The following is a 25874-nucleotide window of genomic DNA, read 5'->3' on the forward strand; positions in this document are numbered from 1 at the left end:
TCTCTGGCATGAAGTCTATTGTTGCCATTCCACAGAGAGCCAAAGAATCTGGGAAGCATTCTGAATTTTGGAGGGACCTGCTGACAGCTGCTGTACAACTTGGGAAGAGTCCAGACCCCTATCTTGTGGTCTGTGAAAGCTCCTCCAATGTCATTATTGCACTTCAGATGTTGAGTGTTGTTTTCACTCAGCTCTCACCCAACGTAAACTTGCAGGACCATCTGTAACGTTCATTTACATAATTGCCTCCATTCCCTGGAAAAGCTCTCCTCACCTGTTGTCTGCTGTCACCAATTAGAAGAGTGCGGGCATGTAACATAGCTGATGTTTGAACATGTGTGCCCATCTGTGTGTGTTTCTGTATGGTTGTACGTGTATGCCTGCAGGTATGAGGGAGCAATGTGTCTCTGGATGTTTACCCAATTACTGCTGGTCCCAAGTGGTCCCATGCTGAAAGATTTAATAGGACTGCAGCCACAGAAATCATACTTTGTCCCCCAGTGAAACATTTGCTGCAGGACTCACTTGTTACATGACACGTATTATGCGCACACACACACACACACACACACACACACACACACACACACACACACACACACACACACACACACACACACACACACACACACACACACACACACACACACACACACCCAACAGATAAGGGAATATCCTCATAGCATTGACTGAGAATTATGCTCAAACTTGATCAGGGCATGATTGGCTCTTAAAACCGTTCAACTTGCTGCAGTGCTGTAAGAACAAATGCTCTCAGGTAATTATTCCGAAATCACATAACTAAAAGTTCCCATGAAATCACAAAAGATTGTATACGATTTACCAAGCCATTATGTCTCACAAGAAAGCCTGAAAACTTTAAAACAGAAAGTGTACACGTGGGCTGCTTTTTCACATACTTGTGAAACTGACATTATTACTGTAATGGCTTGGCAAAACACATGGCTTAATAGAGTTACAATATCTAATGTGTCAATGTGTCAAGCTTTTTTTTTAGCTTTTTTACTTTGTGTTTAGTTTTAATTACCAATAAATTTTTTTGTGTAATTTGTGATTAAAATGCATCTTCTTGTTTCAATTCAATATTACTTTTTTTTCCACCTAAATTAATTAAAGTTTTTCTGGCGTCCACTGTGTACTTTTCATTGTGTGTTGAGCAACACCACAACACAACTGACTTCAAGAGGCTAAATGATATAAACTGCTTGCATTCTTTCCAATTCACTACACATGGATGTTGCCTTGTAATGAAGACAAGTTCACGGGGCCACGAAAGTCTGCCGGGGTGAGGGCTGGGAGACACAGAGTAAAACGAGATTTTGAAAGCTCCACAGTTAAAAGTGTATCTCTTTGAAATCCCAAGCCAGGCTTTGCTACTTCATTCAAGCATTCTGCTCCCTAACGGCCTATTATCTGATCTGGAGGGGAAGTAAAGTTTACACTGCTGATAGCTGCTCTGAATGATAATGCCTGCGCACAACTCAGGAAGGGTGACTCTGATGACCTCAATGACCATCCACTGAGAGAACACACACACACACACACACACACACACACACACACACACACACACACACACACACACACACACACACACACACACACACACACAGAGCTGTATTGAGTGCTCCATTGAGAAACATGGAAAAAATGTCAGTTCAGTGAAGATGGTGGCCACATGCTGCAGTTAAAGGCGGAGGAGTCCCTTTTCAAAGCATTCTCATTGCCACATGTCGGTACTGGCTAAATGGAGTCAAATAGCCATTCAATGAGAAACTTGAAATAGTTATTCTTAGTTTGAAATGAAGGGTGTCTGTAACAACTATACTGTACGGTGACTACGACAACACATTTAGAAGTTAAAGGGTAATACCTTTTTTTTCCAACTTGGGCCCCATTTCCCCAAGCATTTGTGTCTAATAGACTGATGTGTTTCACTCTCCACACCGCTGTCTTCGAACAAAAAGTTTTTTTTGATTGGTCAAAAAGCAAGGCTCCACAACTGCCCCATTAGGTTACATTGTAGCTCGCTTCACGCCGGCTCGTTATTGCGATCTCACTCAATACTGGACCAAATTCAAAGATTTTTGGTCACATCAGTCTATTAGACATATGCATGGGGAAATGGGGCCCAGGTCTACTTAAGGTTGTAGTCGCTGCACATCAAAACATTGCTTAAGGGCAATTTCTCCCAACTGTTTTTACGTACCTGTGACCCCTCTGCTGTAAAAAAAAAAAAAAAACATTTATGGAGAGTTCTGAGAAAGGGGACTAATTGTGAATCAAAGGTCGTGTTACAGTAAAGAGGTTTGTGACCTACAGCTGCCCATGTCGATTTTTTAGTTGTACCCAGAGGAAGAATTTCCAAATAACAAGAAGAACATAGGAAGAAAACCAGCTCCTTTGCAAAGGTGAGCAGATTTGGGAGTTCTTATAAGTGATCACGTATGTTATTCTAAAGTGTGTGCGTGTGTGTGTGTGTGTGTGTGTGTAGTTCAATACTGTGGTACTGCTGAAAATGCTAAAATTTCAATTACCTTAGAGCATACCTAATTAGTTCCGTCATACTAGAAAATAAGTGCTAACTGGTGCAAATTGCAGGGTTGCTGATGTTGGTTTTGGTAACAGCAAAAGTCATGATTGTAAGACTTGGTGTGAAATTTATTGAAATGATGTTCTCTCTAAAAAATTATTATGACTCTTTGCAACACCACAGGCCTGCACATGTAATGACCATAATGACAGAGGCATCAGAGCTCTTTGGCCTGTCTTTGCTCAGTAAGAATCCTGAGGGCAAACCTCCTCACTTTAAATTTTTGGATACTGCAGGCATTAAATATGAGGCTTTTGTTTTAGGTATGCACCTGCAAATCTAAATTAGCCTCCTAAATGGTGGTGCATGTTTGTTTTTTTTGTACACATATTGTACACAATAAATGAGCTGTAAGGTCATGTGCCAGCTGTTAGCATTTATCACCACATACGGGCTTGTGGGGAAGCATCCACAGAAGCCTGAAGTGATGTGGCTTTGAGTGGAGTAATGACATGGAGGCCAACTGAGTACAACTCAGGACAGAGATGCTGGTGATGTTCATGCACTGCAAATATTTTCCAATTATTTAGTTCTAGTCTTTAAAATGTTTGTGAGGTGAGATCAGTTTCACTTTTCAGTTATCTCTTTTAGAGATGACTATTATGGTTTGGTTTATGTATCATATGTCATAGCTTCAAATTAATCTGAAAATTGCTTACTCTTATTCATGAATGTTCTTAGTGTAATATGAAATATATTTTGGTCATGTGCTACAGCTATTCATATTAGTGTTTTTCATCTATCAGACTGTGAGTTAGGGAACAGGTCCAATCTTATCTTCAAGATATTACTCATAATGTTTTTACGATGACGAGATCTTAATGTGGTAAGATTAGGCTACATTCATATTTTCAGACCCACATTAGGCTATACCAGCATACTGCTCACACATTGGGGCAACAGATTTGTGTTTGAGCTGAGCAGTTATTTAAGTCTTTGTCCATTGGTGGTGAGTAGCTAAATGACGCTAAATTTGACTAGGGGACTGTAAAATGATTTGTACTGATGTAGAAGCATAGACTGTTGCAATATAGCTGCCGGCCACTAGTGGCAGCATTGACCGAAATATTGCTGCAACAGCATTTCAGTTTGTTAATGAGAAAATCTAGTCTAGAAATCTAGACGCACCCTAGCGGCAGCAAATTTAATTTGCAGCCATGGGGGAGAGCGTAGGTATATGTAAGGAGATAACATAGGCACAGGCTAATTATTGCTAACTAACATGCTAGTTAACATTAGTAATTACACCTAAACAGTTCATGTAAGTCGAAACTGCCTGCGAGCTTCTCCTGTACTATAATTCCTCTACTATGCAACAGTAAGTCGCGTGGTTATGACACAATCGTTAGCCTATTTTTACAAAAACGTCTGCTATAGAGCCACAACATGAGATACAAGGTAATGGAGCCTTTTATACATTGTCGTGTTTCTTTAGAAATAAACAATGGACAAATAGAGTCTTCAAACGCTTCAGATGTAAAGTTATTCGCTGTCAAAGTGATGTCAAAATGAATGGCAGTCAATGGGATGCTAACAGGGGGTGAGTGTTTCTTAGCATCAAAATGGCACCATAGGAGCTACGCTTGCCAGACGCTTGCTTACCCCATAGACAGTATATAAGAATGGACCAACAGATCCCGTTGCTCTGGACGGAGACCAGTGAAGGATATTAGAAGCACTTTTCCGGTGAGAGCTGAGCGTTACTGCGCAGCCTCCAACTGAGAGAGACGATGTAAATGTGACGTGAGCAACCTGTCTGAAAGTTGTAAGTCTTCTGGTAGCTGTGCCAAGAGAAATCTCAATCATTCCCCATCTTGCAGAGACGGAGAGTGTAGGTATATGTAAGGAGATAACATGGGCACAGGCTAATTATTGCTAACTAAAATGCTAGTTAACATTAGTAATTAAACCTAAACAGTTCATGTAAGTCGAAACTGCCTGTGAGCTTCTCCTGTACTATATGGTAATTCCTCTACTATGTGACACAATCGTTAGCCTATTTTTTACAAAAATGTCTGCTACGGAGCCATAACATGAGGTACAAGGTAATTGAGCCTTTTATACATTGTCGTGTTTCTTTAGAAATAAACAACGGACAAAAAAGTCTTTAAACGCTTCAGATGTAAAGTTATTCGCTGTCAAAGTGACATCAAAATGAATGGCAGTCAATGCAATGCTAACGGGAGGTGATCGTTTTATAGCATCAAAATGGCGCCATAGGAGGTTCGAGTTCTTAACCCTCGTATTATGTTATGGGTGAATTTGACCCATTTGCGTTTTTGTGTTGACCAAAATACTGGTTAACCTATGTTTTTCTTCATGAAATTGTATGACATTTCCTCATTTAGGGTCATGAACTTGTTCGTAAAATCTGGACACACTGATGTGTAGTGGAATGTCTGGTCAGAGTTTGTATACAAAGATGATGTTGCGGGTCATTTTGACCCGGAGACTTTCAACACCCATTTAGAACCAGGTGTGTGTGTGTGTGTGTGTGTGTGTGTGTGTGTGTGTGTTGTGTGTAAAGGAGGAGGAGCTTTCTCGCGCTTGTCCTCTTCTCTGTTTTATGTCATCTCTTTGACACGCACACTACAAAATGAGCTCCAAAAGGTTTGCAACTGAAGAAGTTTTAGCACAGATTTGTGATGGTAATAGTGATGTAGAGGAAGAGATTTCAGAGTCAGAGGATCTTTCAGAGACCGAGAACAATGCTATTGACGATCCGGATTGTGAATTTTCCTATGATGAAGAGGATTCAGGGGACTAGTCTGGTGTAGTCTCTACATTAGCTGAAAACAATGGGCAGCAATCATCCTCAACATGGACAGCTAAAGATGCTAACATAAAATGGTCAACATCACCACACAGACTGACTGACTGTCATCAAAATGACTCCAAGCCCCACAAGATTTTCTGCCACACTAGTTGATGATATTCAATCACCATTTCATATCTTCATATCCCAACCAACAGATAGGATCCTAGTGGACATGACCAACTTGCAGGAGAGGTGTGTATTTCAAGAGAAATGGAAGCCACTGGATCAGATTGACTTGCATGCATACATTGAAATCCTAGTCCTGCTGCATTTGCAGCATCCACCCATGCTCTGCAGCGCCATGTTAAATCCCGCAACACCCTGCTGTGATGTTCATACGCACAGAGTAGTCAGGATCCGGTATCGGAGACTGCACTACTCAGTATGACACGATGTGCCCTGCTATGACATGAACTTCCATGACTACCTCGAAGTCACTGTTCCATTATCTCTAATGTGACTATTATTGCCACTGTTCATCACATCAGCAACCGGCACGTCAGACACCGGCTACCAAGAGTCTGGGTCTGCAGAGGTTTCTTCCTAAAAGGGAGTTTTTCCTCGCCACTGTCGCAATAGCCACTGCTAATGCTTGCTCTTGAGGAAATTACTGTAATTGTTGGGGTTTTGGAATTTGGAGTGTGGTCTAGACCTACTCTATCTGTAAAGTGTCTCGAGATAACTCTTGTTATGATTTGATACTATAAATCAAATTGAATTGAATTAAATTGAATAGTATTAGCTGGAGTGTACAAGTCAAAGGGAGAAGCAACTGCCAGTCTGTGGAATGATGAGAGTGGAAGGCCAATATTTCTAGCAACAATGTCTTTGGAGTCAATTCATACGAAAGCTTGGGTGTTCCACAACACCAGAGCTGGTCGACGTGAAAGAGACAAACTAGCTGAGATCAGAGATGTATGGGATAAATGGATCAAAATTTTACCTGTCTTGTACAATCCTCGTCCCCATGTCACTGTAGACGAATGCCTTGTTCCATTCAGGGGGCGCTGTCCCTTCTGACAGGACATGCCCAACAAGCCTGCGAAGTATGGCATCAAAATATGGGCATCCTAGGATGCCAAATCTAGCTACTATGCATGGAATATGCAAGTGTATACTGGAAATATTTTCACTAAATAATTGGTAAAAACAGTTTTGGGGGAAAAAATGTTTGTGATGAGGAAAAAAAGTTTGTTTTGAGTGTATTTACACTGTACGGGTCATTTTGACCCGTAACATCATCAATGTCATTTTTTTTCAACATAATACAAGGGTTAAGCGAAGCTTACCCCCTTGGCTTACCCCCTTCGGAAAAACCAAACTCTAGTCAGTCCAATCACATTGTGTATAGAGTCGGTGGGCGGGCTTATGGCTGCTGCTGCTGGGAACAGCGGTCTTCAGGAAGACTTGCTGAGTTAAGCTTTTCTTTGAGAAAAGAACGGCACTGAAATCAGTCTTAAAAAAGGAAGATGTGTTCGGAGTTTTGCCGACTGGATACGGCAAAAGTTTGATCTATCAACTAGCTCTGCTACCTTCTTTGTTGCTCTGGTTGATTGTAGCGCTATCCTATTACGTGCAGAGGGAATTTGAAAGACAACCATTTATCCCGCCCCTCAGATTGAGCCCTTTCAATGGTGAGTTCAGGGTCTGGCTTGTCAGGCTAGAGAAAATCCTGCGCCAACTTTAATTTAGCTTCATCTTTGAATTACATTGGTTGGTACATCAATGGGACTCACCCACCTCTTCTTTGTCAGAGTCAATAATGTATTTATTACTGTACACCCCTACATTAGGAGGTCAACTAACTTTAGGATATATTATTATTATTTATTATTATTTCTTCTTCATGTAACAATTGAGTGACTGAAATGTTTTCTGTGACATAGTAACATTGAACTTTAACCATTTTCGTTATACTGAACTTTTTTAAGGATGAACACTAACTAGTGTATCTTAGGTAAACTTCAAATCAAGGACATAACGTTACCGCCACAGTAAGTGGTTCTAGCTAGTTTAAGAGTTAGCTTAGCTTAAGTTCTAGCTCTGTTAAACCACATAGCCTAGATATTTATAAATTACACCAAAGCTGAAATAGTTGGAAACCAAATAGCTGAATTCACACAAAAATATGTTAGATATTTGATTTATTTAGATGATTATCTTATTTTATGAATTGACTTTATTTTATGGTACTTTTTCAAGAAACAGGTGTTGCTAAAGTAGTGCTAATATAATCAGAGTAGTTTCATGGAACATGTCATAGCAGGAAAAGCACAGGTGCAATTAATAACATTAATTGATGGCTGCATTCCATTTAGAATGTTCATTTGGTATTGTGCATGTTCACTCACTAGCCAGTCTTACTGTACTTAATTGGCCTATCGGCCAATAACCTCCTTTTTTACATAAATACAAAATCAGTATCCTTTTGATATATTTTTATTATAACATTTATTTTAATAAAGTTAACCACGATGTGTACTAAGAGGGACATTTTGCAGTTGGAAAATAAACTTCTCAGTGGTCTCTGGTGGACAAAGCTGACACTGTTGCTAAACTACCTCAAACATATTTTTGTCCTGTTACTTATTGGACGACATATAATGATATTGATATGTCTGTGATGAGCTAATTTACAATTTTGGTCTGGCTCTATCTATTTGAGATCTATTAGAAAAAGTTATTAGAACAAGTTGTTAGCTATTCTGTCTGTAGCTCTGTGTGTGTTGGGGTTTGCATGAATGGGGCAGGAGGCAGACTGGATAGCCCCCTCTTTGATCCTCCACATAACACAGGCACCTACAAAGGCTTCCATACAGTCTGTAGCATTGTTCTGCTGAGGAGACTATAGCTCATAAAACCATTACCATTATCCCTACACAATACCTTTTCCAGCACCTACTTAAGACCTCAAATCACTACTGTATATTGGCTACGCTGCTTGCCAGTTTACATTTTGTCGCTCTGTGATCCCATGAACTTCTAAGTATACAGCCATGCCCAGATTATCTTGCTTGTGGCCTCAGGGCAGGCATTTATTATATGGGCCCCACCTCACTGTCATAGTCACCGATGTGCTCTGCACACTGCCACTACCCACCCCTCTAAAACCTGCCCAAAGCTATAGCAATTATTTTTAGTATTACAGTAATTGTATGACAGTGCACATTTATAATTGAATCACACCATAAATATATACAACCTACTTCATGAAGTCAGTTATTTGAGAGACTTTATAGTCACTGTGAGTATGGATCCTGGTGTTAACTTATTAGAATTGTATACAACTGCCCAAAACGACTTGTAAACAACCCAGACACTAGTCATATCACATCATCCAAAGTGGACACGGGAGTGGCTTCACTAGCACCAGTGTACCTTGCCTGGCTGATCCCGCCCCTAGCTGGGTAGAAAGCTGGTGCACAGGCTTGCAGCGGAGCCCATCGCAGTTGACTCTTTGAGCAGCCCACCCATCTGCAGTATGCATGTTCGCCAGGGAATCCGCGAAGCGCTCACGTCCCAGCAGTGTACTTCACCGACCAGAAACCATCTACTCAAGAGTCGAGGATAATAAAATTGGATGTGGCAGGCGGACCGGAGGCGGAAAGCCCGGAGTGACCGGAGGAATACAACATTACTACAGGAATACAGGCTGCCGCTCTCCTCTGAACGTGGACAATCATGCATGTGCTCTTCTGGGGCTTGGGGTTCCTACTATTCCCTGATTTCTTGTATGTAGTCGCATCTACGGGGAAATTGCTTTTGAATTCAAGCATAGGTAAAGTATGCCGCTCTGACAACCCCCTGCGTTTTCCCTTGTGGAGTTATTTTCTAACACTGAGGGCAGAGAATGAATGAGTTTTGAATTCAGCCAAGCACATGACTTGCAGCGCTTACTAGATACCTAAAGTTCACTGACTGATTATCATTTACTTGCAATGCTGTTAAACAACAGCTTTGTCAAGAAATGACTTTGATATGTAAATCGTAATCAATCGATTAACACATCTGGGCTCTTCGATTTGTACTAATGCTATTGCACTGCTACTTAATCCTTAATTGCATATTCTTCTGCCCTTATTCCCCAGTAAAAGAGGAGATCGGCGCTTATGAGATTGTAACACCGGTGCGAGTGAATGAAGCCGGTGACAAGTTTCCAACCAGTGTGCACTTCAAGAGGAAAAGACGAAGTTTGGACGAGAGCACCGACAATACTACGGATCACTGGGCCTCGCCAAATATCCACTACAGGATATCTGCTTTCGGACAGCATTATCACCTCAACCTCACGCTGGATTCGGGATTTCTCGCACCTCTCTACACTGTGACAGTACTTGGAGTGCCCCAAGGAGATAACATAACGGATTTTGCAACAGATGGGGATGTGGAGGAGGAGGACACGGAGTTAAGGCACTGCTTCTATAAAGGACTTGTAAATGCACAAGCAGAACACGCCGCGGTCATCAGTTTGTGCTCCGGACTGGTGAGTTTTACGCACGGTTACACTCGTCGTGCATGTGATGACTTTACAACCGGTTGTTTTACTTTTCCACCATGGGTATTTAGGGGCCATTATTGCTGTATACAGGACTTGTAAACCAAAAAAAACAAAAACATTTTGTAAACACATTGTCATTGCAAACTTTGTGCGCAACCTGCCTTTTGTATTTATCGTGCAAATATCAAACGAAAGCATGCATGAGTTATACTTCTAAACATGTTTGTATTAAGGAAAGAATGAAAAACGGCATAATCCAGTAAATACTAAAAAGTTGTAAAATATGTAAGTCACAATGAAGTAAAGCTGATTTAGATTATTATTTTTGTAATTACTTTAAGACTGCATGACTTGTTAAAGCTTTTATTTGTAGTAGTATCCTGTTGTGGGGTGCTTCCAGAGACCATTTACTCTCAAAATAGCGAACAACTGTGCTGACTTGAGAGAGTCCCAAGTCCATGGGCAATAGTCAAGTTTAATGAACAATACTCTAAATCTTACTTACATGCCTCTCTCTCGTCTCCCGGTTTTCGGTGACGTCTTTACGCACGATAGTACAGCGGGAGTACGGGTGGTACCTACGTCATCACACATTGATCCCTCTCCCAGGAATATGTTTTGGAGTGGAGCAAAAGTGGACTGGTTTTATACATAAAAGCCACAGTGAGGTGACCGATATGAGTAAGACGTCGTTTTTTTCCCCAAATGACAAATCAAATTAAAATGCTCTGAATGCTCTGTTCTACAGAGAGCTTTAGGGGTAGAGCTGACATTTATGGAGCATATATTACTATTTATTTAAGACCTCTGAGGGCACATTTGTTCTAAAGCAGGCAATACTGCTGATGGCCACAATTTCTGTACAGCCTAAAATAATGTGATACTGGTTTTCTTGCAGGGAAACTTGTAGGGAGATTCTCTCCCCAGGTCAATCAAAGTACAACTTAATGAGAATAGTGTCTTGCTCAAGGGAATAAGGAAGAAATAAAGTGTCTTCTTGTGCCCCCTTGCTGAAGAACAATCCACCATGCTGCACATTTTTGCACATGCAGGAGAATGATACTTTTTTTCATATTATCAGGGATTACAAAAATGACTCATGCCAAACGTAATTGTGCAAAACTTGTATCAGTCCCCAGGGCTACCATGATGATTCCCCCCCAGCCAACGTGCAACAAGCGAAATGTGCTTGGGTTGGCATGTACCTTATCTGAAACATCATAGACCTCCAAGTTTGCCAGTCACACTAAACGTGCCATGTGAAATACAAATAACAAGGCTCTCAGCAAGCTTGCCAAGAACATACAGTCTCACTATTTTCCTGATAGGCATCACAGGTCTCATTATTATGCTTTTCTTATGGTTTTGGGACCATTCTTACATGCATGCAAATTCACTTATTTCACCTTTTTATAAAAGCCCTTGGGTCTCTGCATTGCTTATTTCTCTAATAACTAGTAAATGAGCCCCATTGCACTGTTGCTTGCTATAAATATTTTGTTATTAATTAAAATATACATTGCATTAGAGTGGTATGGCGGCTCACTGATTTGCAAAAATATCTTTGAACTATATATTCCCCTTGGTCCTGTCTGTGTAGATTTAGCAAGTACTTCTCCCCATGTTTGTATATGTTGTTGCTGTAAAAGATTAAGAATTTACTGAAAATAGATGGATGGAGACTAACTGGTATGCATTTTTTCTGCCATCCAGTTTGGCACTTTTAGGTCTCCAGAAGGGGAGTATTTTGTGGAGCCCCTACACAGCTATCAAGGAGAACACTATGAAGAGGAACACACAAAACCTCATATTGTATACAGGAAGAGTTCACCAAAGAAACAGACATCTGGGGAGAACTCATCTTGTGACACTTCAGGTATGGTCTATTACATGATGGGTATGCATGCAATTTACACAGAAGGTTGTCACAAATTAAACATGCATATAGATGACACAAAAATACATAGATGCAACCTTAATGCCTCTACACATATGCTTGCAAATACGCACATGCACAGCTACTGTACGTGCAACCAGTGTTGATTTAGACCTTACCACTGAGGTGGCCAATCAGCTGACTTAAACATCTGTTCAAGTCAACCTGCACCTAGTGTCCCATTTCTAGCTAACCAGCGCACTGGTTAGCTAGAATTGTGTATGCAATTGGTTCATGTGTTTTCATGGGATACTTGTTGATTGTGAGTAGAAGAATTTGCCATTTGCGTGTCTGTATATGCATGCATTATGTGACCTTTAAATTCTATCCCACAGAATAAGCGAGGCGTAATCACTGCGATACCCCCAAAGTCTCATCATTTTATTCATAGTCATATCAGTTGTAACAGGAGCCAATTTTGTACTAGTAACTGAGCTTATTGAGCTATTACAATAATTGTAGCATGGTACTAAAACAAGGACAACTTTTAATTTTGTCTGGTTATTGAGGTATATTTCGAAAGGCAAATATTTAAAAGAAGAAAATTGCTCTGCGGAGCTGGATACTTTACTGTAAAGTCCTAGAAAATAATAATAATGAGGAAAGGAAAAGTTCTGGAAAACTGATGAAATAGTGTACTTTTTAACTATTCAGTTCTTTGCTATCTGTTGTGATATGGTAATGAAATGGCACTATTTAATTTAGATTTTTTTTTCATGAATAGCCTACAAATGATGGAATTAAAGTAAACATATAGTGTGAATCTATCTTGGCTGACATATTATGTTATAGCCTGCACCATGCAGCGCCTAGAGTGCAGTACAGTAGTAAAGGAAGCTTTCCAACTCTCACACAGGAAAAATCATTTGGAAGCTTGTATCTTGTATCTTTCCATCTCAGTTTACTGGCTGAACTTCCTGTTGACTCTTGTACTTCCTCCTCTTCTTTGATAAGAAAGTTGGGTCGACCCACTGCCGTGAACAAGCAGTGTAAATTTGTATAGTAGAAAAGTCATGCCACTTGAAACTGTCAAATAATCAAAACTAAGAAAATAAATCTGGAAATATTTTCTCTTTGTTTGCTGGACATCCTTTGCAGATGTTTGGTTTCACTGTGCATATAAATGTTTGTGTAAGTGTGTGTGTGTGATTTGTGTGTGTGTGTGTGTGTGTGTGTGTGTGTGTGTGTGTGTGTGTGTGTGCTCTTGTACTTGTAATATGTGCGTATGTGTGTGATATCATAGCCTGAAGGAAAATACATTTGACAAAGAGCCATTTTATCCTTGTACAAAGTTCCAAGGTTTGAAGTAGAGCAAATTGTTCTTTTTTGATTATAAATCATGTATACTGAAAGCAGATCCACTAATATGATGTAGTCCAGCTCATTGTTATTTAGGTGGGGATGTATGGCTGGTGGTCCAGTAAGATTTATCTGCTTGACATGAGAAAACAAGACTGGCATTCAGCAATTTTGGTGCTATGTCATGATTAAAATCAGAATTAATTCCCCTCAGTGTAAGAGGTTTTTCTGCCCAGTTGTGGAACTGCCTTTTTTTGGTGTGTGCACTGCAGTTTGTGCTCCATCATTTTATGGCTGGGTGCCAGGTTTACCTAGTCTGAACTCTTTGCCCTCCTCTCTTCTCTCTTCTGAAAAAGAAGGGAGAGAGAGAGAAAAAGGCATTCCAGGCAGCGTTCATTTGTCAACCCACTCTTTGAGCAACAATAAACAAAAGAGAGAAAGAGGCAGCAACATATTTTAACAATACCCACTTCCAGACAGCAAACTTACCTCATTTATCTCCACCTTTAAATGCATAAACCACCACTTTAGCTTAATTGTAAACACATTGACACGACAAACAATCATTTGATTCATACCTTGTCTGTTTTTCTGACTGAATGTATTTCCCATCATCCCTCCATCTTTGTATATTTACTCATGCTTAATTCCTTCTGACGTCTCTCTCCAGGACACAAACACAGACATAAGAGACACAAGCTTAAGAGAAGGCCAGTGGCTGGGCTGACCACCATATCCAATGCAGCCCCTGTGGTCAGCGCTGGTATATTTAATGACTTGGGGTCACTGAGTGCTGGCCTTGCCAGCGATGCTTTGCTCAGATCGGAGAGCGGCAGTGCTACTGCTAGACCATCAAATGATAGCAGCGGTGACTCAGGACCTCACAGGAGATCAAAGCGCTTCCTCTCCTACCCGCGCTTTGTTGAAGTCATGCTGGTGGCCGACAGCAAAATGGTGGAACATCACGGCAGCAACCTACAGCACTACATACTCACATTAATGTCCATAGTAAGTTCTATCTTCATGGCTGCTTGTAGAGAATGTTTGGTTGGTGGAGGCAGTTGGCTGGGAGATGGAAGTGTGTTAATGTGTCTGTATACTATGCATGTATATGGCCAGAAAGTAGCTACATGTGTGCATATTTGTTCACTAAATGTATATGTACCTGTGCTGCAAGTCAGTCAGGTGGCCTTTGGAGGAGGGCCATGGAAAGGAAAAGGGCAGCCTAGGGCAGGGGTAAACACCACTTTCAAACGGCCAGGGGGACGAGAGGGCAACTTGAGGTAGAGCCTGCCTGCTTTGATGAATGTTAAAAATAAGCTCAGGTATGTCACATAGACTGCATACTCTTGGCCACTTCAAATACTAGCTTCCACAGGTGTCTGGGGCCGACAGTCCTCCGGGGGAGTCTGAGATGACCTATATTCTGTTCTTGGCAAAGCTTACAGTACTTTCTCAACAGGGGCTCAGGCCACTTGATCTTCCAATCAACCAAATTCCTGGTAGTTGCTTGAAACTGCAGGAAGGCAGTCCATGTTACATTACAGTTACCAGTAAATATACTGTGTCACATTTCAATTGGTTTAAGTGAATGAAGATATTGTAACATATTGGTTCTAATATTAAAACTAGTCTTGTCTTGATTGAGCTCATGTTTTGTTTCCTTTATTCAGGTATCTTCTATCTACAAGGACCCTAGCATTGGCAACCTGATTAACATTGTGATTGTAAAGTTAGTCATAATAAACAACGAGCTGGTAAGATTGCTAAATGTGTTTTAATCTCAATATTTACAACATGTATGTGGTGTACATACTAATCAATAAATTATACCTTTGATTATTTCTTTATGTTTGTTCTCAGGATGGTCCCGTCATTTCATTTAATGCACAGACCACTTTAAAGAACTTCTGCATTTGGCAGCAGAGCCAGAACATTCTGGATGATAACCACCATTCCCATCACGACACTGCCATCCTAATCACCAGGTGCAAGAAATTTATCACGTTATCAAATTCTTTGCTGCGTACAGTTCAGTCAGGAACACTCTCGTCATAGATGTAACCATTTATTGCAACAAAAGGAAATACAGTTATGCTTGGCGCCGATGGCTCCGCTCTTGATAATGCTCCCTGGACCAGCCAAGCAGCATGCTAAGCTGAACCAGGGAGCGCTATGCAGAAACCCCCCTGGGTATAAAAGAGTGATCCAAAAGAAAGACGTTGAAAACCATTTTAAACTTTGAGTCATGTTAGGACTCTGAAGTAGAAAGGCGGAGGCTGGGGTGGTGGAGGCAAAGCGTTGCCAGCAGCAGTGAGTGAGTGAAGCAGCGTCAGTGTAGCAGGGATCAGTGAACTAACGCTAAGCTTAATTATATACTTTGAACAAGTTTTAGGTAAATATCCCATGAACCAAATCACATTGTAATGAGTATACATTATTGGAGAACCAGCTGCATCAAAGACATAGCTCAAATGGGGTCCAGATGCCTGATGAATGGAACTTCTGTTTATCTAAATAAGGAGGATCCCCTGAAGGTTGGGAAAGTGTTCTTCTTTTCTACAGTGCCATTGACTATGACCCATTATCTGTGTCTTCACCACAGGCAGGACATCTGCAGAGCACGGGATAAGTGTGACACCTTAGGTAAGCAGATTTCTTTTTATAGACTTACAACCATAAACTAATATATACTCTACTTCATGTGTTGATGGTGGTATGATCATGATGGAAAATTAGGAAAACTGAAGTTTTTTTTTTATGTATTTAAGGACTTGCAGAGTTGGGGACGGTGTGTGATCCATACAGGAGTTGCAGCATCAGCGAGGACAATGGTCTCAGCACCGCATTCACCATCGCCCATGAACTTGGCCATGTGTAAGCACAGCATGTTTCCACTGATTGTTTACCTCAAGTACTGTTATCACCTCAAGTAAGTTGCTTCAGTGAGACACTGGTGGAGCTTTAAAAGTATTTCTAGGAATCAACGCATGCCTTACCAGCAGATGGGGATCAAGGGATCTTGCATACGTGGACAATACAACAGCTGTACATTCCTTTTTGTTTTCGGTGTGTTTCTGATCATATCTCCTAATTTTGCCTGCCTTTCATTTTGAGAGAAAAGAGAAAAGAGTCTGTAAATTGGATTCTCAGAATTTAAGTAAAACCTGCCCTTCAGCACACTGCATTTTCCAATGTCCCGAGTCAGCCAGAGCTGGGGGGGGAGGAGGTTAGCCTTCTACAGTGGAGACTGTTACAGACCTTAACAGCCCTCATCATCTCTAACAAATGCTCCTTCTAACCACTAAACAAAAGGTGTGATTGTTCAATTCCATGTTTATCCGCATCAAGCGGTGACAGCATGCTTGACGACTGCTTAGCCCCAGAGCTCAGTGTTATATGGTACCTGTCAGGTGGGGAGCTGAGTAGCTCAGGGGGAAGGCTGCGGGCAGTGTGGTGCTGTACCTGTCCACCACCAACCAGGATCTGTGTATTCACCATGCAGGAGCTTAATTGCTTCTTTTGGGCTCTGATTTTCACATTAATTGCTTTCTGCTATGTCTTTTGCCCAGTGTTCATATCATTTAATATTGTGCTGGTTTCATTCCAAACTCCCCACAAGCAGGAAATAAATAAATAAATATTTCCAGCTGCAACCTTGAATGGGTTTTCCAAAGCCAATATCACAGTGACAGTGGAGATATACAATCAATGTTTAGATTTAAAATGTGCACAAACAAATGACACACACAAAAAAAAATTGTGAAACACTTAAAACGTTATTGTCCCAGTCAGAAGCAATATAGAGACATGCATCACCATCATACTGGCTTTTGTTACATTTATCTCAGCCAAGCAGTGGTCTTACAGAGACATGCATCTGCGAGATATAACACAGAATTATTACTCGAAAAAGGAAAACATTTCTCTTGGTAATGTCCTATATTTTATGATACCTGAAAATTGCTTTTCTGTTATCTCTCTGCTAGGTTCAACATGCCTCATGACGACAGTAACAAATGTAAGGAGGATGGAGTTAAGATTCAGCAACATGTGATGGCTCCCACACTTAACTACAACACAAACCCTTGGATGTGGTCCAAGTGTAGCAGGAAGTACATCACAGAGTTCCTTGAGTATGTCATACTCTTTTCTTCAAGATTATTCCAAACATGCATGGGGATAAGATCATGTAGATAATGTTCTGTTTCTGTTGAAAAGTTTTTGAACAACTCAAACAGCATGAAATCAAATGGTATATAGTAAAGTAAAAATCACTGTACATTTGAACTATTTTTAAAATTTATTTTCAGTTTAAAGCTCTGGCCAAATATCCTTTAAAGATTAAGATTAAAACTGTATTTATAACTATCACATAGCTTTCACAAATATGTTTCCTTAAACATACAAACACACACACACAGAGTGCATTTTGTCCCCACTTTTGGCAGAAACAGACACATTTTTAGGCTTAAATGCTAAATAAACTGTCATCATTTCTCAGGGCTGTTGCAGCCTCTAGACTCTTCATTTTCCTAAGGCTCCTCAACCCACTGAGAAAACAAAGGGAACTACTACTGTAGTAGAGAGTAAATGGTATAGCATTTGGCATCTATCCAAAATCCCTTTCCTTACCCCCAACTATCTAAAGTTCTCCCTGCATCCCTAACTCTTGAGATCCCCCCCCCGCTAACTACATGTAGCTGATTGAATATAAACAGAAACCTGTCAAGATACTGTAGGGGTTGTATATATGTACAGAAAAATGACATCTCCAGCTGTACTGAGTGTGTTTTCTGTTTGTTTGTGTCTCTTGTTTTTTTTTCCCCTTTTTTCTTTAAGTCATTTTATTTGTATTTCTTAATAGCACAGGATATGGTGAGTGCTTGCTCGACGAGCCCGTTTCTAGGCCATACAGTCTCTCGCAGCAGCTGCCTGGACGGATATACAATGTCAATAAACAGTGTGAATTGATATTTGGGCAGGGAACGCAGGTGTGCCCTTATATGGTAAGTGGAGTTGTGGTGCAAATCTAAACTGTCATGATGCACATGTGGGTCTCTGAGGGAAGCCTCCTGTGTTATGATCATGTGCTGCAGAGGTTCTCAGCTGCATTTGAAGCCTTTAAAGTCACTCGCTGTATTTAACAACATACTAATAGTTCTTTCTGAGATACAAGCAAACAAAATCTAATGTAATGCATGTATAAGAAGTGATGATGTCAGCACCTACATACATTCTAGGGGTGGGAATCACCAGAGGCCTCACGATACGATATCATCACGATACTTATGTCACGATACAATATTATTGCGATTTTAAAGATATTGCAATATTCTGCGATATATTGCAATTTATTACTTCAAATTTTTTTTTGCTTTTTTTTTCTTCAAATTACGTCCCCAAAAGGAAACTTTGTCAACATCTGTTTTATCTAAAAAGATACATTTCTCCGTTTGTTCATCTCGCTTCACTTTTATTGCTGCAAAATGGGATCGTCAAGCAGACAAACTGACCAACACATATATATAATGATAGATCGATACTTGGCGTCTGTGTATCGATACAGTATTGCCACGGAAAATATTGCGATACGATGCTGTATCGATTTTTTCCCCCACCCCTAATACATTCTGTTAATAACTCCTTAAAACATGAATATGAAAAAAGGTGGAATCGGGCGAGAATCATCACTTCAAACCATAATATACAGATATATTTGTCTCAAAAGTAGGTTTGACACCCTAAAGCACTGTGGAAACGTTTTTTTGGCTCATGCTATCTGGCTAGACAGAAAGGTCTTGTAAGCCACTGGCTGAGAAAGACCTGGCAAATGAGATGGCTGAAACAGCAAACTCACTGTATGGAGTCACATTCTGGCATAATGTTTTATAATGTGCTATAAATTGGATGTCTGCCATATGGAGTCTATGTATTAACCAAGTTGTCTACAGTGAGGTTATTAACAAGATATTTATGTGCCCCGTCTTTCTGATTGTCTAACTATTTCTGTGTGTGTATGTGTGTGTGTGTGTGTGTGTGTGTGTGTGTGTTTGTTTGTTTCTCAGACCCAGTGTCGGAGGCTGTGGTGCACCAGTCCAGAGGGCGCTCAGCGGGGCTGCAGGACCCAGCACATGCCGTGGGCAGACGGCACTGACTGCTCTCTTGGAAAGGTAAGTGTCATGTGGACCATTATTAGTTTGATAATAAAAACAAAGTCTCAGGAGCAAGAAATGAAACAGTTTTATTTATGCAAAAGTTTGAGGTGAACGTGTAAAGGTAAAAATTGCGTCAAGTGTTTTTAACACTCAATGGGCTTGCCACATTTTCATTCATTATGATATACAGTAATACTCACATGGTTTTGTGCTGATGATCTGACAATCCTCATCGTATTTCCTTGTTTTGATCTTAAAGCTTTTCTAGTGACTCATGAACCAAAAATTGCTCGTAGGGGTTTTAATTCAAAATGACAAAAGAATACAAGATTCCAAACACTTGAAAAAAAAAATCAACTTGCCATTGACACATATGTCAACTTCAGTAATTGAACGTGGCTGGCATGTAAGTAGGTGGTGTAAAGCTGTAAATGATGGAGGTCGATATTCTTAGTGTAGCTTTTAATTAGGACTTTCTCACTAACCCCTCGCTTCCTGCCACTATAAGACTGAGAGAACATGAAAGCGACAAGTCTAAAGACAGACACACACACACACACACACACACACACACACACACACACACACACACACGTTGAAACCTTTTCATGTTTACACCAGCCTCTCATCCCATGCCATGCAGTACACCAGACTAAACACTTAAGATGGAGTCTGTTTGTTGAACAGTGTAAGATTATCCGTCTGTTATGAGCCAAGATGTATTTATTGACAATGCGTGTGACATTTTCATGTGAAATGTCTTTTTCAGTTCCTATTTTTTCCATTTGCTTCACAGTATAATTTCTCCCAGATTAGCATCAAAGCACGGGAGAGCAGATAGATGTGTTGCCAGTTCCATGAATAGGATGTAATGTGCTGACTCTTATCCTCTCTCTTTATTTTTTTTTTAAGATAATTTTTTGGGGCATTTAAGGCCTTTATTTCCACAGGACAGATGAAGATATGAAAGGGGAGAGAGAGGGGGAATGACATGCGGCAAATGGCTGCAGGCCCGAGTCGAACCTGCGGCTGCTGCGTCGAGGAATAAACCTCTATATGTGTGCACCTGCTCTACCAACTGAGCTAACCCGGCCACATCCTCTCTCTTTTTGACTTTTTCTCCATCTTGCTCTCTTCGTTCATCTGACTTCTTTTTTTTATGCTTCTCTCTCTTATTGTAGCACTGCAAACACGGCCTGTGTATAACCAAAGAGCATGACGCCACACCTGTGGAGGGGGCATGGGGAGTTTGGAGCCCTTTTGGTACCTGTTCGCGGACATGTGGCGGGGGCATCAAGATCGCTGTGCGCGAATGCAACCGACCTGTGTGAGCAGTCCCTCTCTTTGTAGTCATGCATGTCCAGTGGACCTTGTCTCCATCTTAGCTGCTGAAGTCAATGTTCCATAGATCAAGCCTCCTTGAATTCTTTCCATAGTTAGTGTTCATCAAGACAGGCCCTCTGATGGCAGATCTTAAAGGCTTTTTTCCTGGTAAATAAAGAACCACTTGAGGCTCCTTAAATGTTGCCTTTCATCCTAGTTTATTAGACAGATAGAAAAGAATTTGGCATGATGAGAAAGAGTTTGAACCTGAACACAATGCAAATGGAATACTCTAGGTGTGTGACGGTGAGCAATAGGGTGGAAAGGAAAATGGGCAGAAAGATGAATGTTTGAATGAAGGGAAAAGGTGGAAGATGCTTTCTAAAACATCTACTTAAAATAGTTATTAGATCGTTACAATGATTGGTCTATTCACTTCCTCAATCTTGCTTTCAGGCCAAGGAATGGAGGAATGTACTGTGTGGGCCGCCGAATGAAGTTTCGTTCCTGTAATTCTGAGCCCTGCTCCAAGCAGAAGAAGGATTTCAGGGAGGAGCAATGTGCAGCTTTCGATGGCCGGCACTTCAACATCAACGGTCTACCTCCTAATGTTCGCTGGGTGCCCAAATACAGCGGAAGTGAGAATCCTTTTTTCAATCACTGGCATCCTGCTCTCTCCTTTTGTCAACCCTGGTTTACTTGTGCATAATAGACATAATATAAGTTTGACTTTGACATCTATTGGTATTAAGTGTTCATCTCTGTCTTGCTTCATTTGTTAGTCCTGATGAAGGACAGGTGTAAGCTGTTCTGCAGGGTGGCAGGCAGCACGGCCTACTATCAGCTCAGGGACAGGGTCATTGATGGCACGCCGTGTGGACCCGATACCAACGACATCTGTGTCCAGGGCCTGTGCAGGGTGAGGTTTTTAACTCTAATTAACTTTAATCTTGTTATCGTAACTAGCGGTGACCATTCTTGTATAGTTATTGTGTGGGGTGGATATAATCATCCTTTCTATGTCGTCACAGCAAATGTATAAAAAAAGAAATAAAAAAAAAGCATTTCAATCCTTTGCCAGACCTGACTGGGCTTATTGCCTCAAACCTGTGACAGATTTAGTTTTAAAGCTTGATTACTAACACACCATAAACATCAATATGCTTCTTGAAAGAAGCAGCGGGTTACTCTGTGTACACTCTAAACCACACACAGTGTTTTGTTTAGATTGTGGTTCAGTAAGTTGCCTTCCTTGCCTTGGCAAGTGGATTTTGATCCATGCTGTGGCAGTAGAGTTAAGCTCTTCATTCTTTATAGAAAATCAAATAGTTGTCTTGCTAAAACCAATTACAAGCAGAGCTCATGCCATTTCTAGTGTGTCACCTAAATTAATTTCAGATGGGTGTCAGCGATATGGCTATAACTAAAGAACTTCATATGTAACTATTTGTAGGGTCAGTGGGTTTGATTTTTTTCTTTCATTATCAATATTTAATCAAGAAATAATGGAAGGCTATTTATCTGACATGTTGATATTGCAGTGTCAAACTTTTTCTAAGCAACTGTGTTAGCTGAAGAAAGTCTTTATTTTGTTGAAAAATCTGTCCGACTTCCCTGTACATTGTCATATAATGTTGTCTGCACATCCTTCTCCTCTTTATCCCCATTTGTCCCCCATCTGATCTTCTCTCTTGCTTTTCAAACTTCTCTTTCCCTCTTTTTTGTCCCTTTCCTACTACTACTATTTACTCCTGGCATTTTCTTATTTCGTATTTTAAATCCCTCCCTTCTACCTCTTTACTGAGCAGCAAGCGGGCTGTGACCATGTCTTGAACTCTAAAGCCAGGAGGGACAAGTGTGGTGTGTGCGGAGGTGACAACTCTTCCTGCAAAACTGTGGCAGGCACCTTCAACATCGTCCACTATGGTGAGCTATAGCTTTTATTTTTAAATTACACTATCATTTCACTTTCAGCAAGTGTAAGACGTATTGCTTTAACACATTTTTACATGTGCTTAGTTGTCAGAATAAATAGCCCTGAAAGTGTGACTCACTTGTTAGCATAGGCACAGACCTAGAGTGAACTAATGATCTGAACACACTACTCATGCTGTTTGCAGGCTATAATGAAGTAGTGCGAATACCCAGTGGTGCTACAAATGTAGATGTGCGGCAACACAGCTACTCAGGGAAACCGGAGGATGACAACTACCTCTGTAAGACATCCAACATTTTGTTTAAAAGAAACTACTGTTAATATTTTCATTGTATTTCCACATTTCCATAAATACTATGTCCAGTCATTTCTAAAGCAATGTGCTGTTGAAAGCCTGCATGTGTTGTCTCTGCCTGCCTATCTATGTGAATGAGTTGTGTTCAGCTGTAGTGTAAAGTCATGTAATGCAAACCCAAGGAGTTGGCATTTAGCGTGTTAATGAGCCAGAATTAAGCCTCTGGGTACCATTCCAGTTGGTTTATAAGCACTTGTATCTTGTGTGTGTGTGCATGTGTGTATTTTCTTTGGTGCTGTAAATGTGTGTTTTTCTGTACCATAGGCATGTCTGTCTGGATAGGGCTGCTTTGTCAGCTATTAGTGTACATGTCTTGTTGGCACGAGCGTGCTAATACTTGAGCTCAGATAGCCCTCTGGCTACCATTCCATCAAGGTTAAATGTATTTGTGTATGAGCACAGTTATTAGGTGCCCAAAGTGGAGACGATTTTGCCAGAATGAGGGCCGCTCTCCACGGTCATATTAGTGTAATGTGTGAAATGGCGAGGAAAGTAAAGGCAGGAAATTAGCTCCATAATCGCATTAGGCTGAATGAGTGCAGTGCAGCAGACTGGTTGTTGAACAGAACAGGATGCCCCTGGATGGGACTTCTGCAGAAACGGAGAATTATTTTACCCCGATAAGACTTTACTGCTGCCTACTGCGTGTGCCTGACTGTAAATGAAAATGTTAGCCACAATGTTGGCAAGCTACCCTGACACACGCAAAAAGAAGCTATTGTTTGGTTTACTTTAGCTTGTTAGTGTCATAGGAACGGTAATTTTCACGAAACATTTCACATTGAATACTGCTCATTCTGTCTCTCTGTCTCAGTGGGATCAAGCACAGTAAGTGTTTTTTCTCTCTCTGCAGCCATATCAAATAGCCGTGGAGAGTTCCTGCTTAATGGAGAGTTTGTGGTCAGCATGTTCAAAAGGGAAATCAAAGTAGGAAATGCCGTCATCGAGTACAGTGGCTCTGACCATGTCATTGAGAGGATCAACTGTACTGACCGCATCGAGGAGGAGATCATTGTCCAGGTAAGTTCTCCTTATCACGATGGCTTAGTTTGCCACGGAGGAGATGCAGAGGTAGACTGATTTAGAAGCAGTGGCACGAGTGAAACTTAAATACTTCTACAGGCTTGACCTTCAAAAGGTTTTACTTTTACTTTGGAAGATGTGGACTATCCATGATGTTAGAAACTCATAATCCTACTGTAAAATAATGCATATCACATTACCTGCGTTTTCCCCAGGTGCTGTCTGTGGGGAACCTTTACAACCCAGATGTCAGGTACTCCTTTAACATCCCCATAGAAGACAAACCTCAGCAGTTCCTCTGGGATGCCTATGGGCCCTGGCAGGAGTGCAGCCGCCTGTGCCAAGGTGAGTGGGAGGCACAAGGGGTTAGCACAGTGAGGTGATGGGAGGGGTCAATGATAAATGGTGTGGTGAGAATAAAGATGAGATGGAACGGAGAGAGGAGACGTGGGAACTGCAGGAAAGAGAAGATTGTCTGGCTAAACTTGACAGCTTCATGCTAGACATATAGGTTTGGAACAAGTGATTAAAGTTCGACCTCATAGTATGCTGTGTCAGATTTCCTTCTTTGACCTGACCCAGGATATGTCGGAGTTTGTAGGCGTGCAGAGGCGGATCGCAGGTAAACTCGAAAACCTGTTATGTGTTATGACTCAAACACTTTGTCTGAGAACTTCTTTCTCCACTTTTTGACACTGCTCTGCTTGAACAACCAACAGTGAATTCCAAAGAGAAACCAATGAGTTCACACAGCAGGATAAACAGCTAACATGTAATGCCCTCAGCACCTTTTGATTTTCTGATTTATTCGGCTTTTCTGGCACTCTGGGGGCACACAAAGCTCTCATAGCACTGAGGTGCAAAACTTTGTAACAAGAGGTACTGATAGAAAATCTATTTCCTGCAGCCACATGAGGTTTAAATCTCTCTCCCCTGTAGAGTTGGTGCACTGTGATTCAGTGCAGGGATGTCAACACAAGAGCCAAGGTGAAGCACACACGCATTGCTGCTGGTAGTCGTTGCGTTCCTATGATGATCTATATTGTACTTGAGCAAGCTGTTGCGTGGCAACTACTTGCAGGATCTTACAGAACTTGAGGTCAGACAGGCAGTGGAAGGTAATGGAGTTCCATTTGAGGATGAAGTTATAAAACCCTAGACTGCAACTCTAGTCATGAATTTTTGCACATTTCATTGTGTCTACAATACACAACACATTTTCTTTAATATCCGTAACGGTGGAGGTAGCAACAAATTGCTGTTTTGCGCTCAGTATTTCAGTGTTTGTTTGGTAAATGGTGCTTCAGAATTCTAAGAGAAACTTTTGACTTTTTTTTTATTTACCTGCTGTCCAAACTTGTGTCATTATGTCTTCATAGGAGAGCGCAAACGGAAGATTCTCTGTAGCAGAGAGTCAGACAGAGTCGTGGTGTCAGACCAGAGGTGTCACGGTACAGCTAGACCTGCTGTCATCACTGAAGACTGTAACACTGAATGTGAACTCAGGTTCGTCTTAGTTCAACCAGCCTTTAGTAGCTATTTGAACCAATCAATAATTCTTTCTTCACTTCAAAAATACTGACCAGGATTTTCTCTGTCACCCTTGATGCAGGTGGCATGTGGCTCGTAAGAGTGAGTGCACAGCTCAGTGCGGCCTGGGATATCGTACCCTGGAAATATACTGTGCCAAAATCAGCCGTACAGATGGTAAAACCCAGAAGGTTGATGACCGCTATTGTAGCGGTCAGCGCAAACCCGATGACAAGGAAGGTTGCCATGGAGACTGTAATCCGGGTGGCTGGGAGTACTCCCCTTGGTCAGAGGTGAGATTGTTGTAGGAAGTGTGGGGTTTGTGTGTGAGCATAACCCAGATGTTTGTCAAAGTTTATCACAGGTTGTGTATATGTGTTTACA

General features: G+C 41.1%; 1 protein-coding gene across 1 annotated transcript in view; it reads left to right on the top strand.

Moving 5' to 3' along the window:
- The first annotated feature begins 8859 nt into the window (after positions 1-8859).
- Positions 8860-25874, top strand: part of adamts9 (ADAM metallopeptidase with thrombospondin type 1 motif, 9) — a 51488-nt gene continuing 34473 nt past the window's right edge. The window contains exons 1-20 of the mRNA XM_039797358.1: positions 8860-9210; positions 9521-9915; positions 11644-11806; positions 13836-14173; positions 14839-14922; positions 15029-15153; positions 15771-15811; positions 15937-16042; positions 17155-17301; positions 18033-18174; positions 19234-19338; positions 20505-20650; positions 21103-21284; positions 21429-21565; positions 22455-22572; positions 22767-22862; positions 23791-23957; positions 24176-24305; positions 25340-25466; positions 25573-25783. Coding sequence (XP_039653292.1) covers positions 9114-9210; positions 9521-9915; positions 11644-11806; positions 13836-14173; positions 14839-14922; positions 15029-15153; positions 15771-15811; positions 15937-16042; positions 17155-17301; positions 18033-18174; positions 19234-19338; positions 20505-20650; positions 21103-21284; positions 21429-21565; positions 22455-22572; positions 22767-22862; positions 23791-23957; positions 24176-24305; positions 25340-25466; positions 25573-25783 — 3057 coding nt within the window. The 5' untranslated portion in view covers positions 8860-9113. The remainder of the gene's footprint in view (positions 9211-9520; positions 9916-11643; positions 11807-13835; positions 14174-14838; positions 14923-15028; positions 15154-15770; positions 15812-15936; positions 16043-17154; positions 17302-18032; positions 18175-19233; positions 19339-20504; positions 20651-21102; positions 21285-21428; positions 21566-22454; positions 22573-22766; positions 22863-23790; positions 23958-24175; positions 24306-25339; positions 25467-25572; positions 25784-25874) is intronic.

This window comes from Perca fluviatilis, chromosome 4 (genome assembly GCF_010015445.1).
Source record: "Perca fluviatilis chromosome 4, GENO_Pfluv_1.0, whole genome shotgun sequence".
NCBI classification, from domain to species: domain Eukaryota; kingdom Metazoa; phylum Chordata; class Actinopteri; order Perciformes; family Percidae; genus Perca; species Perca fluviatilis.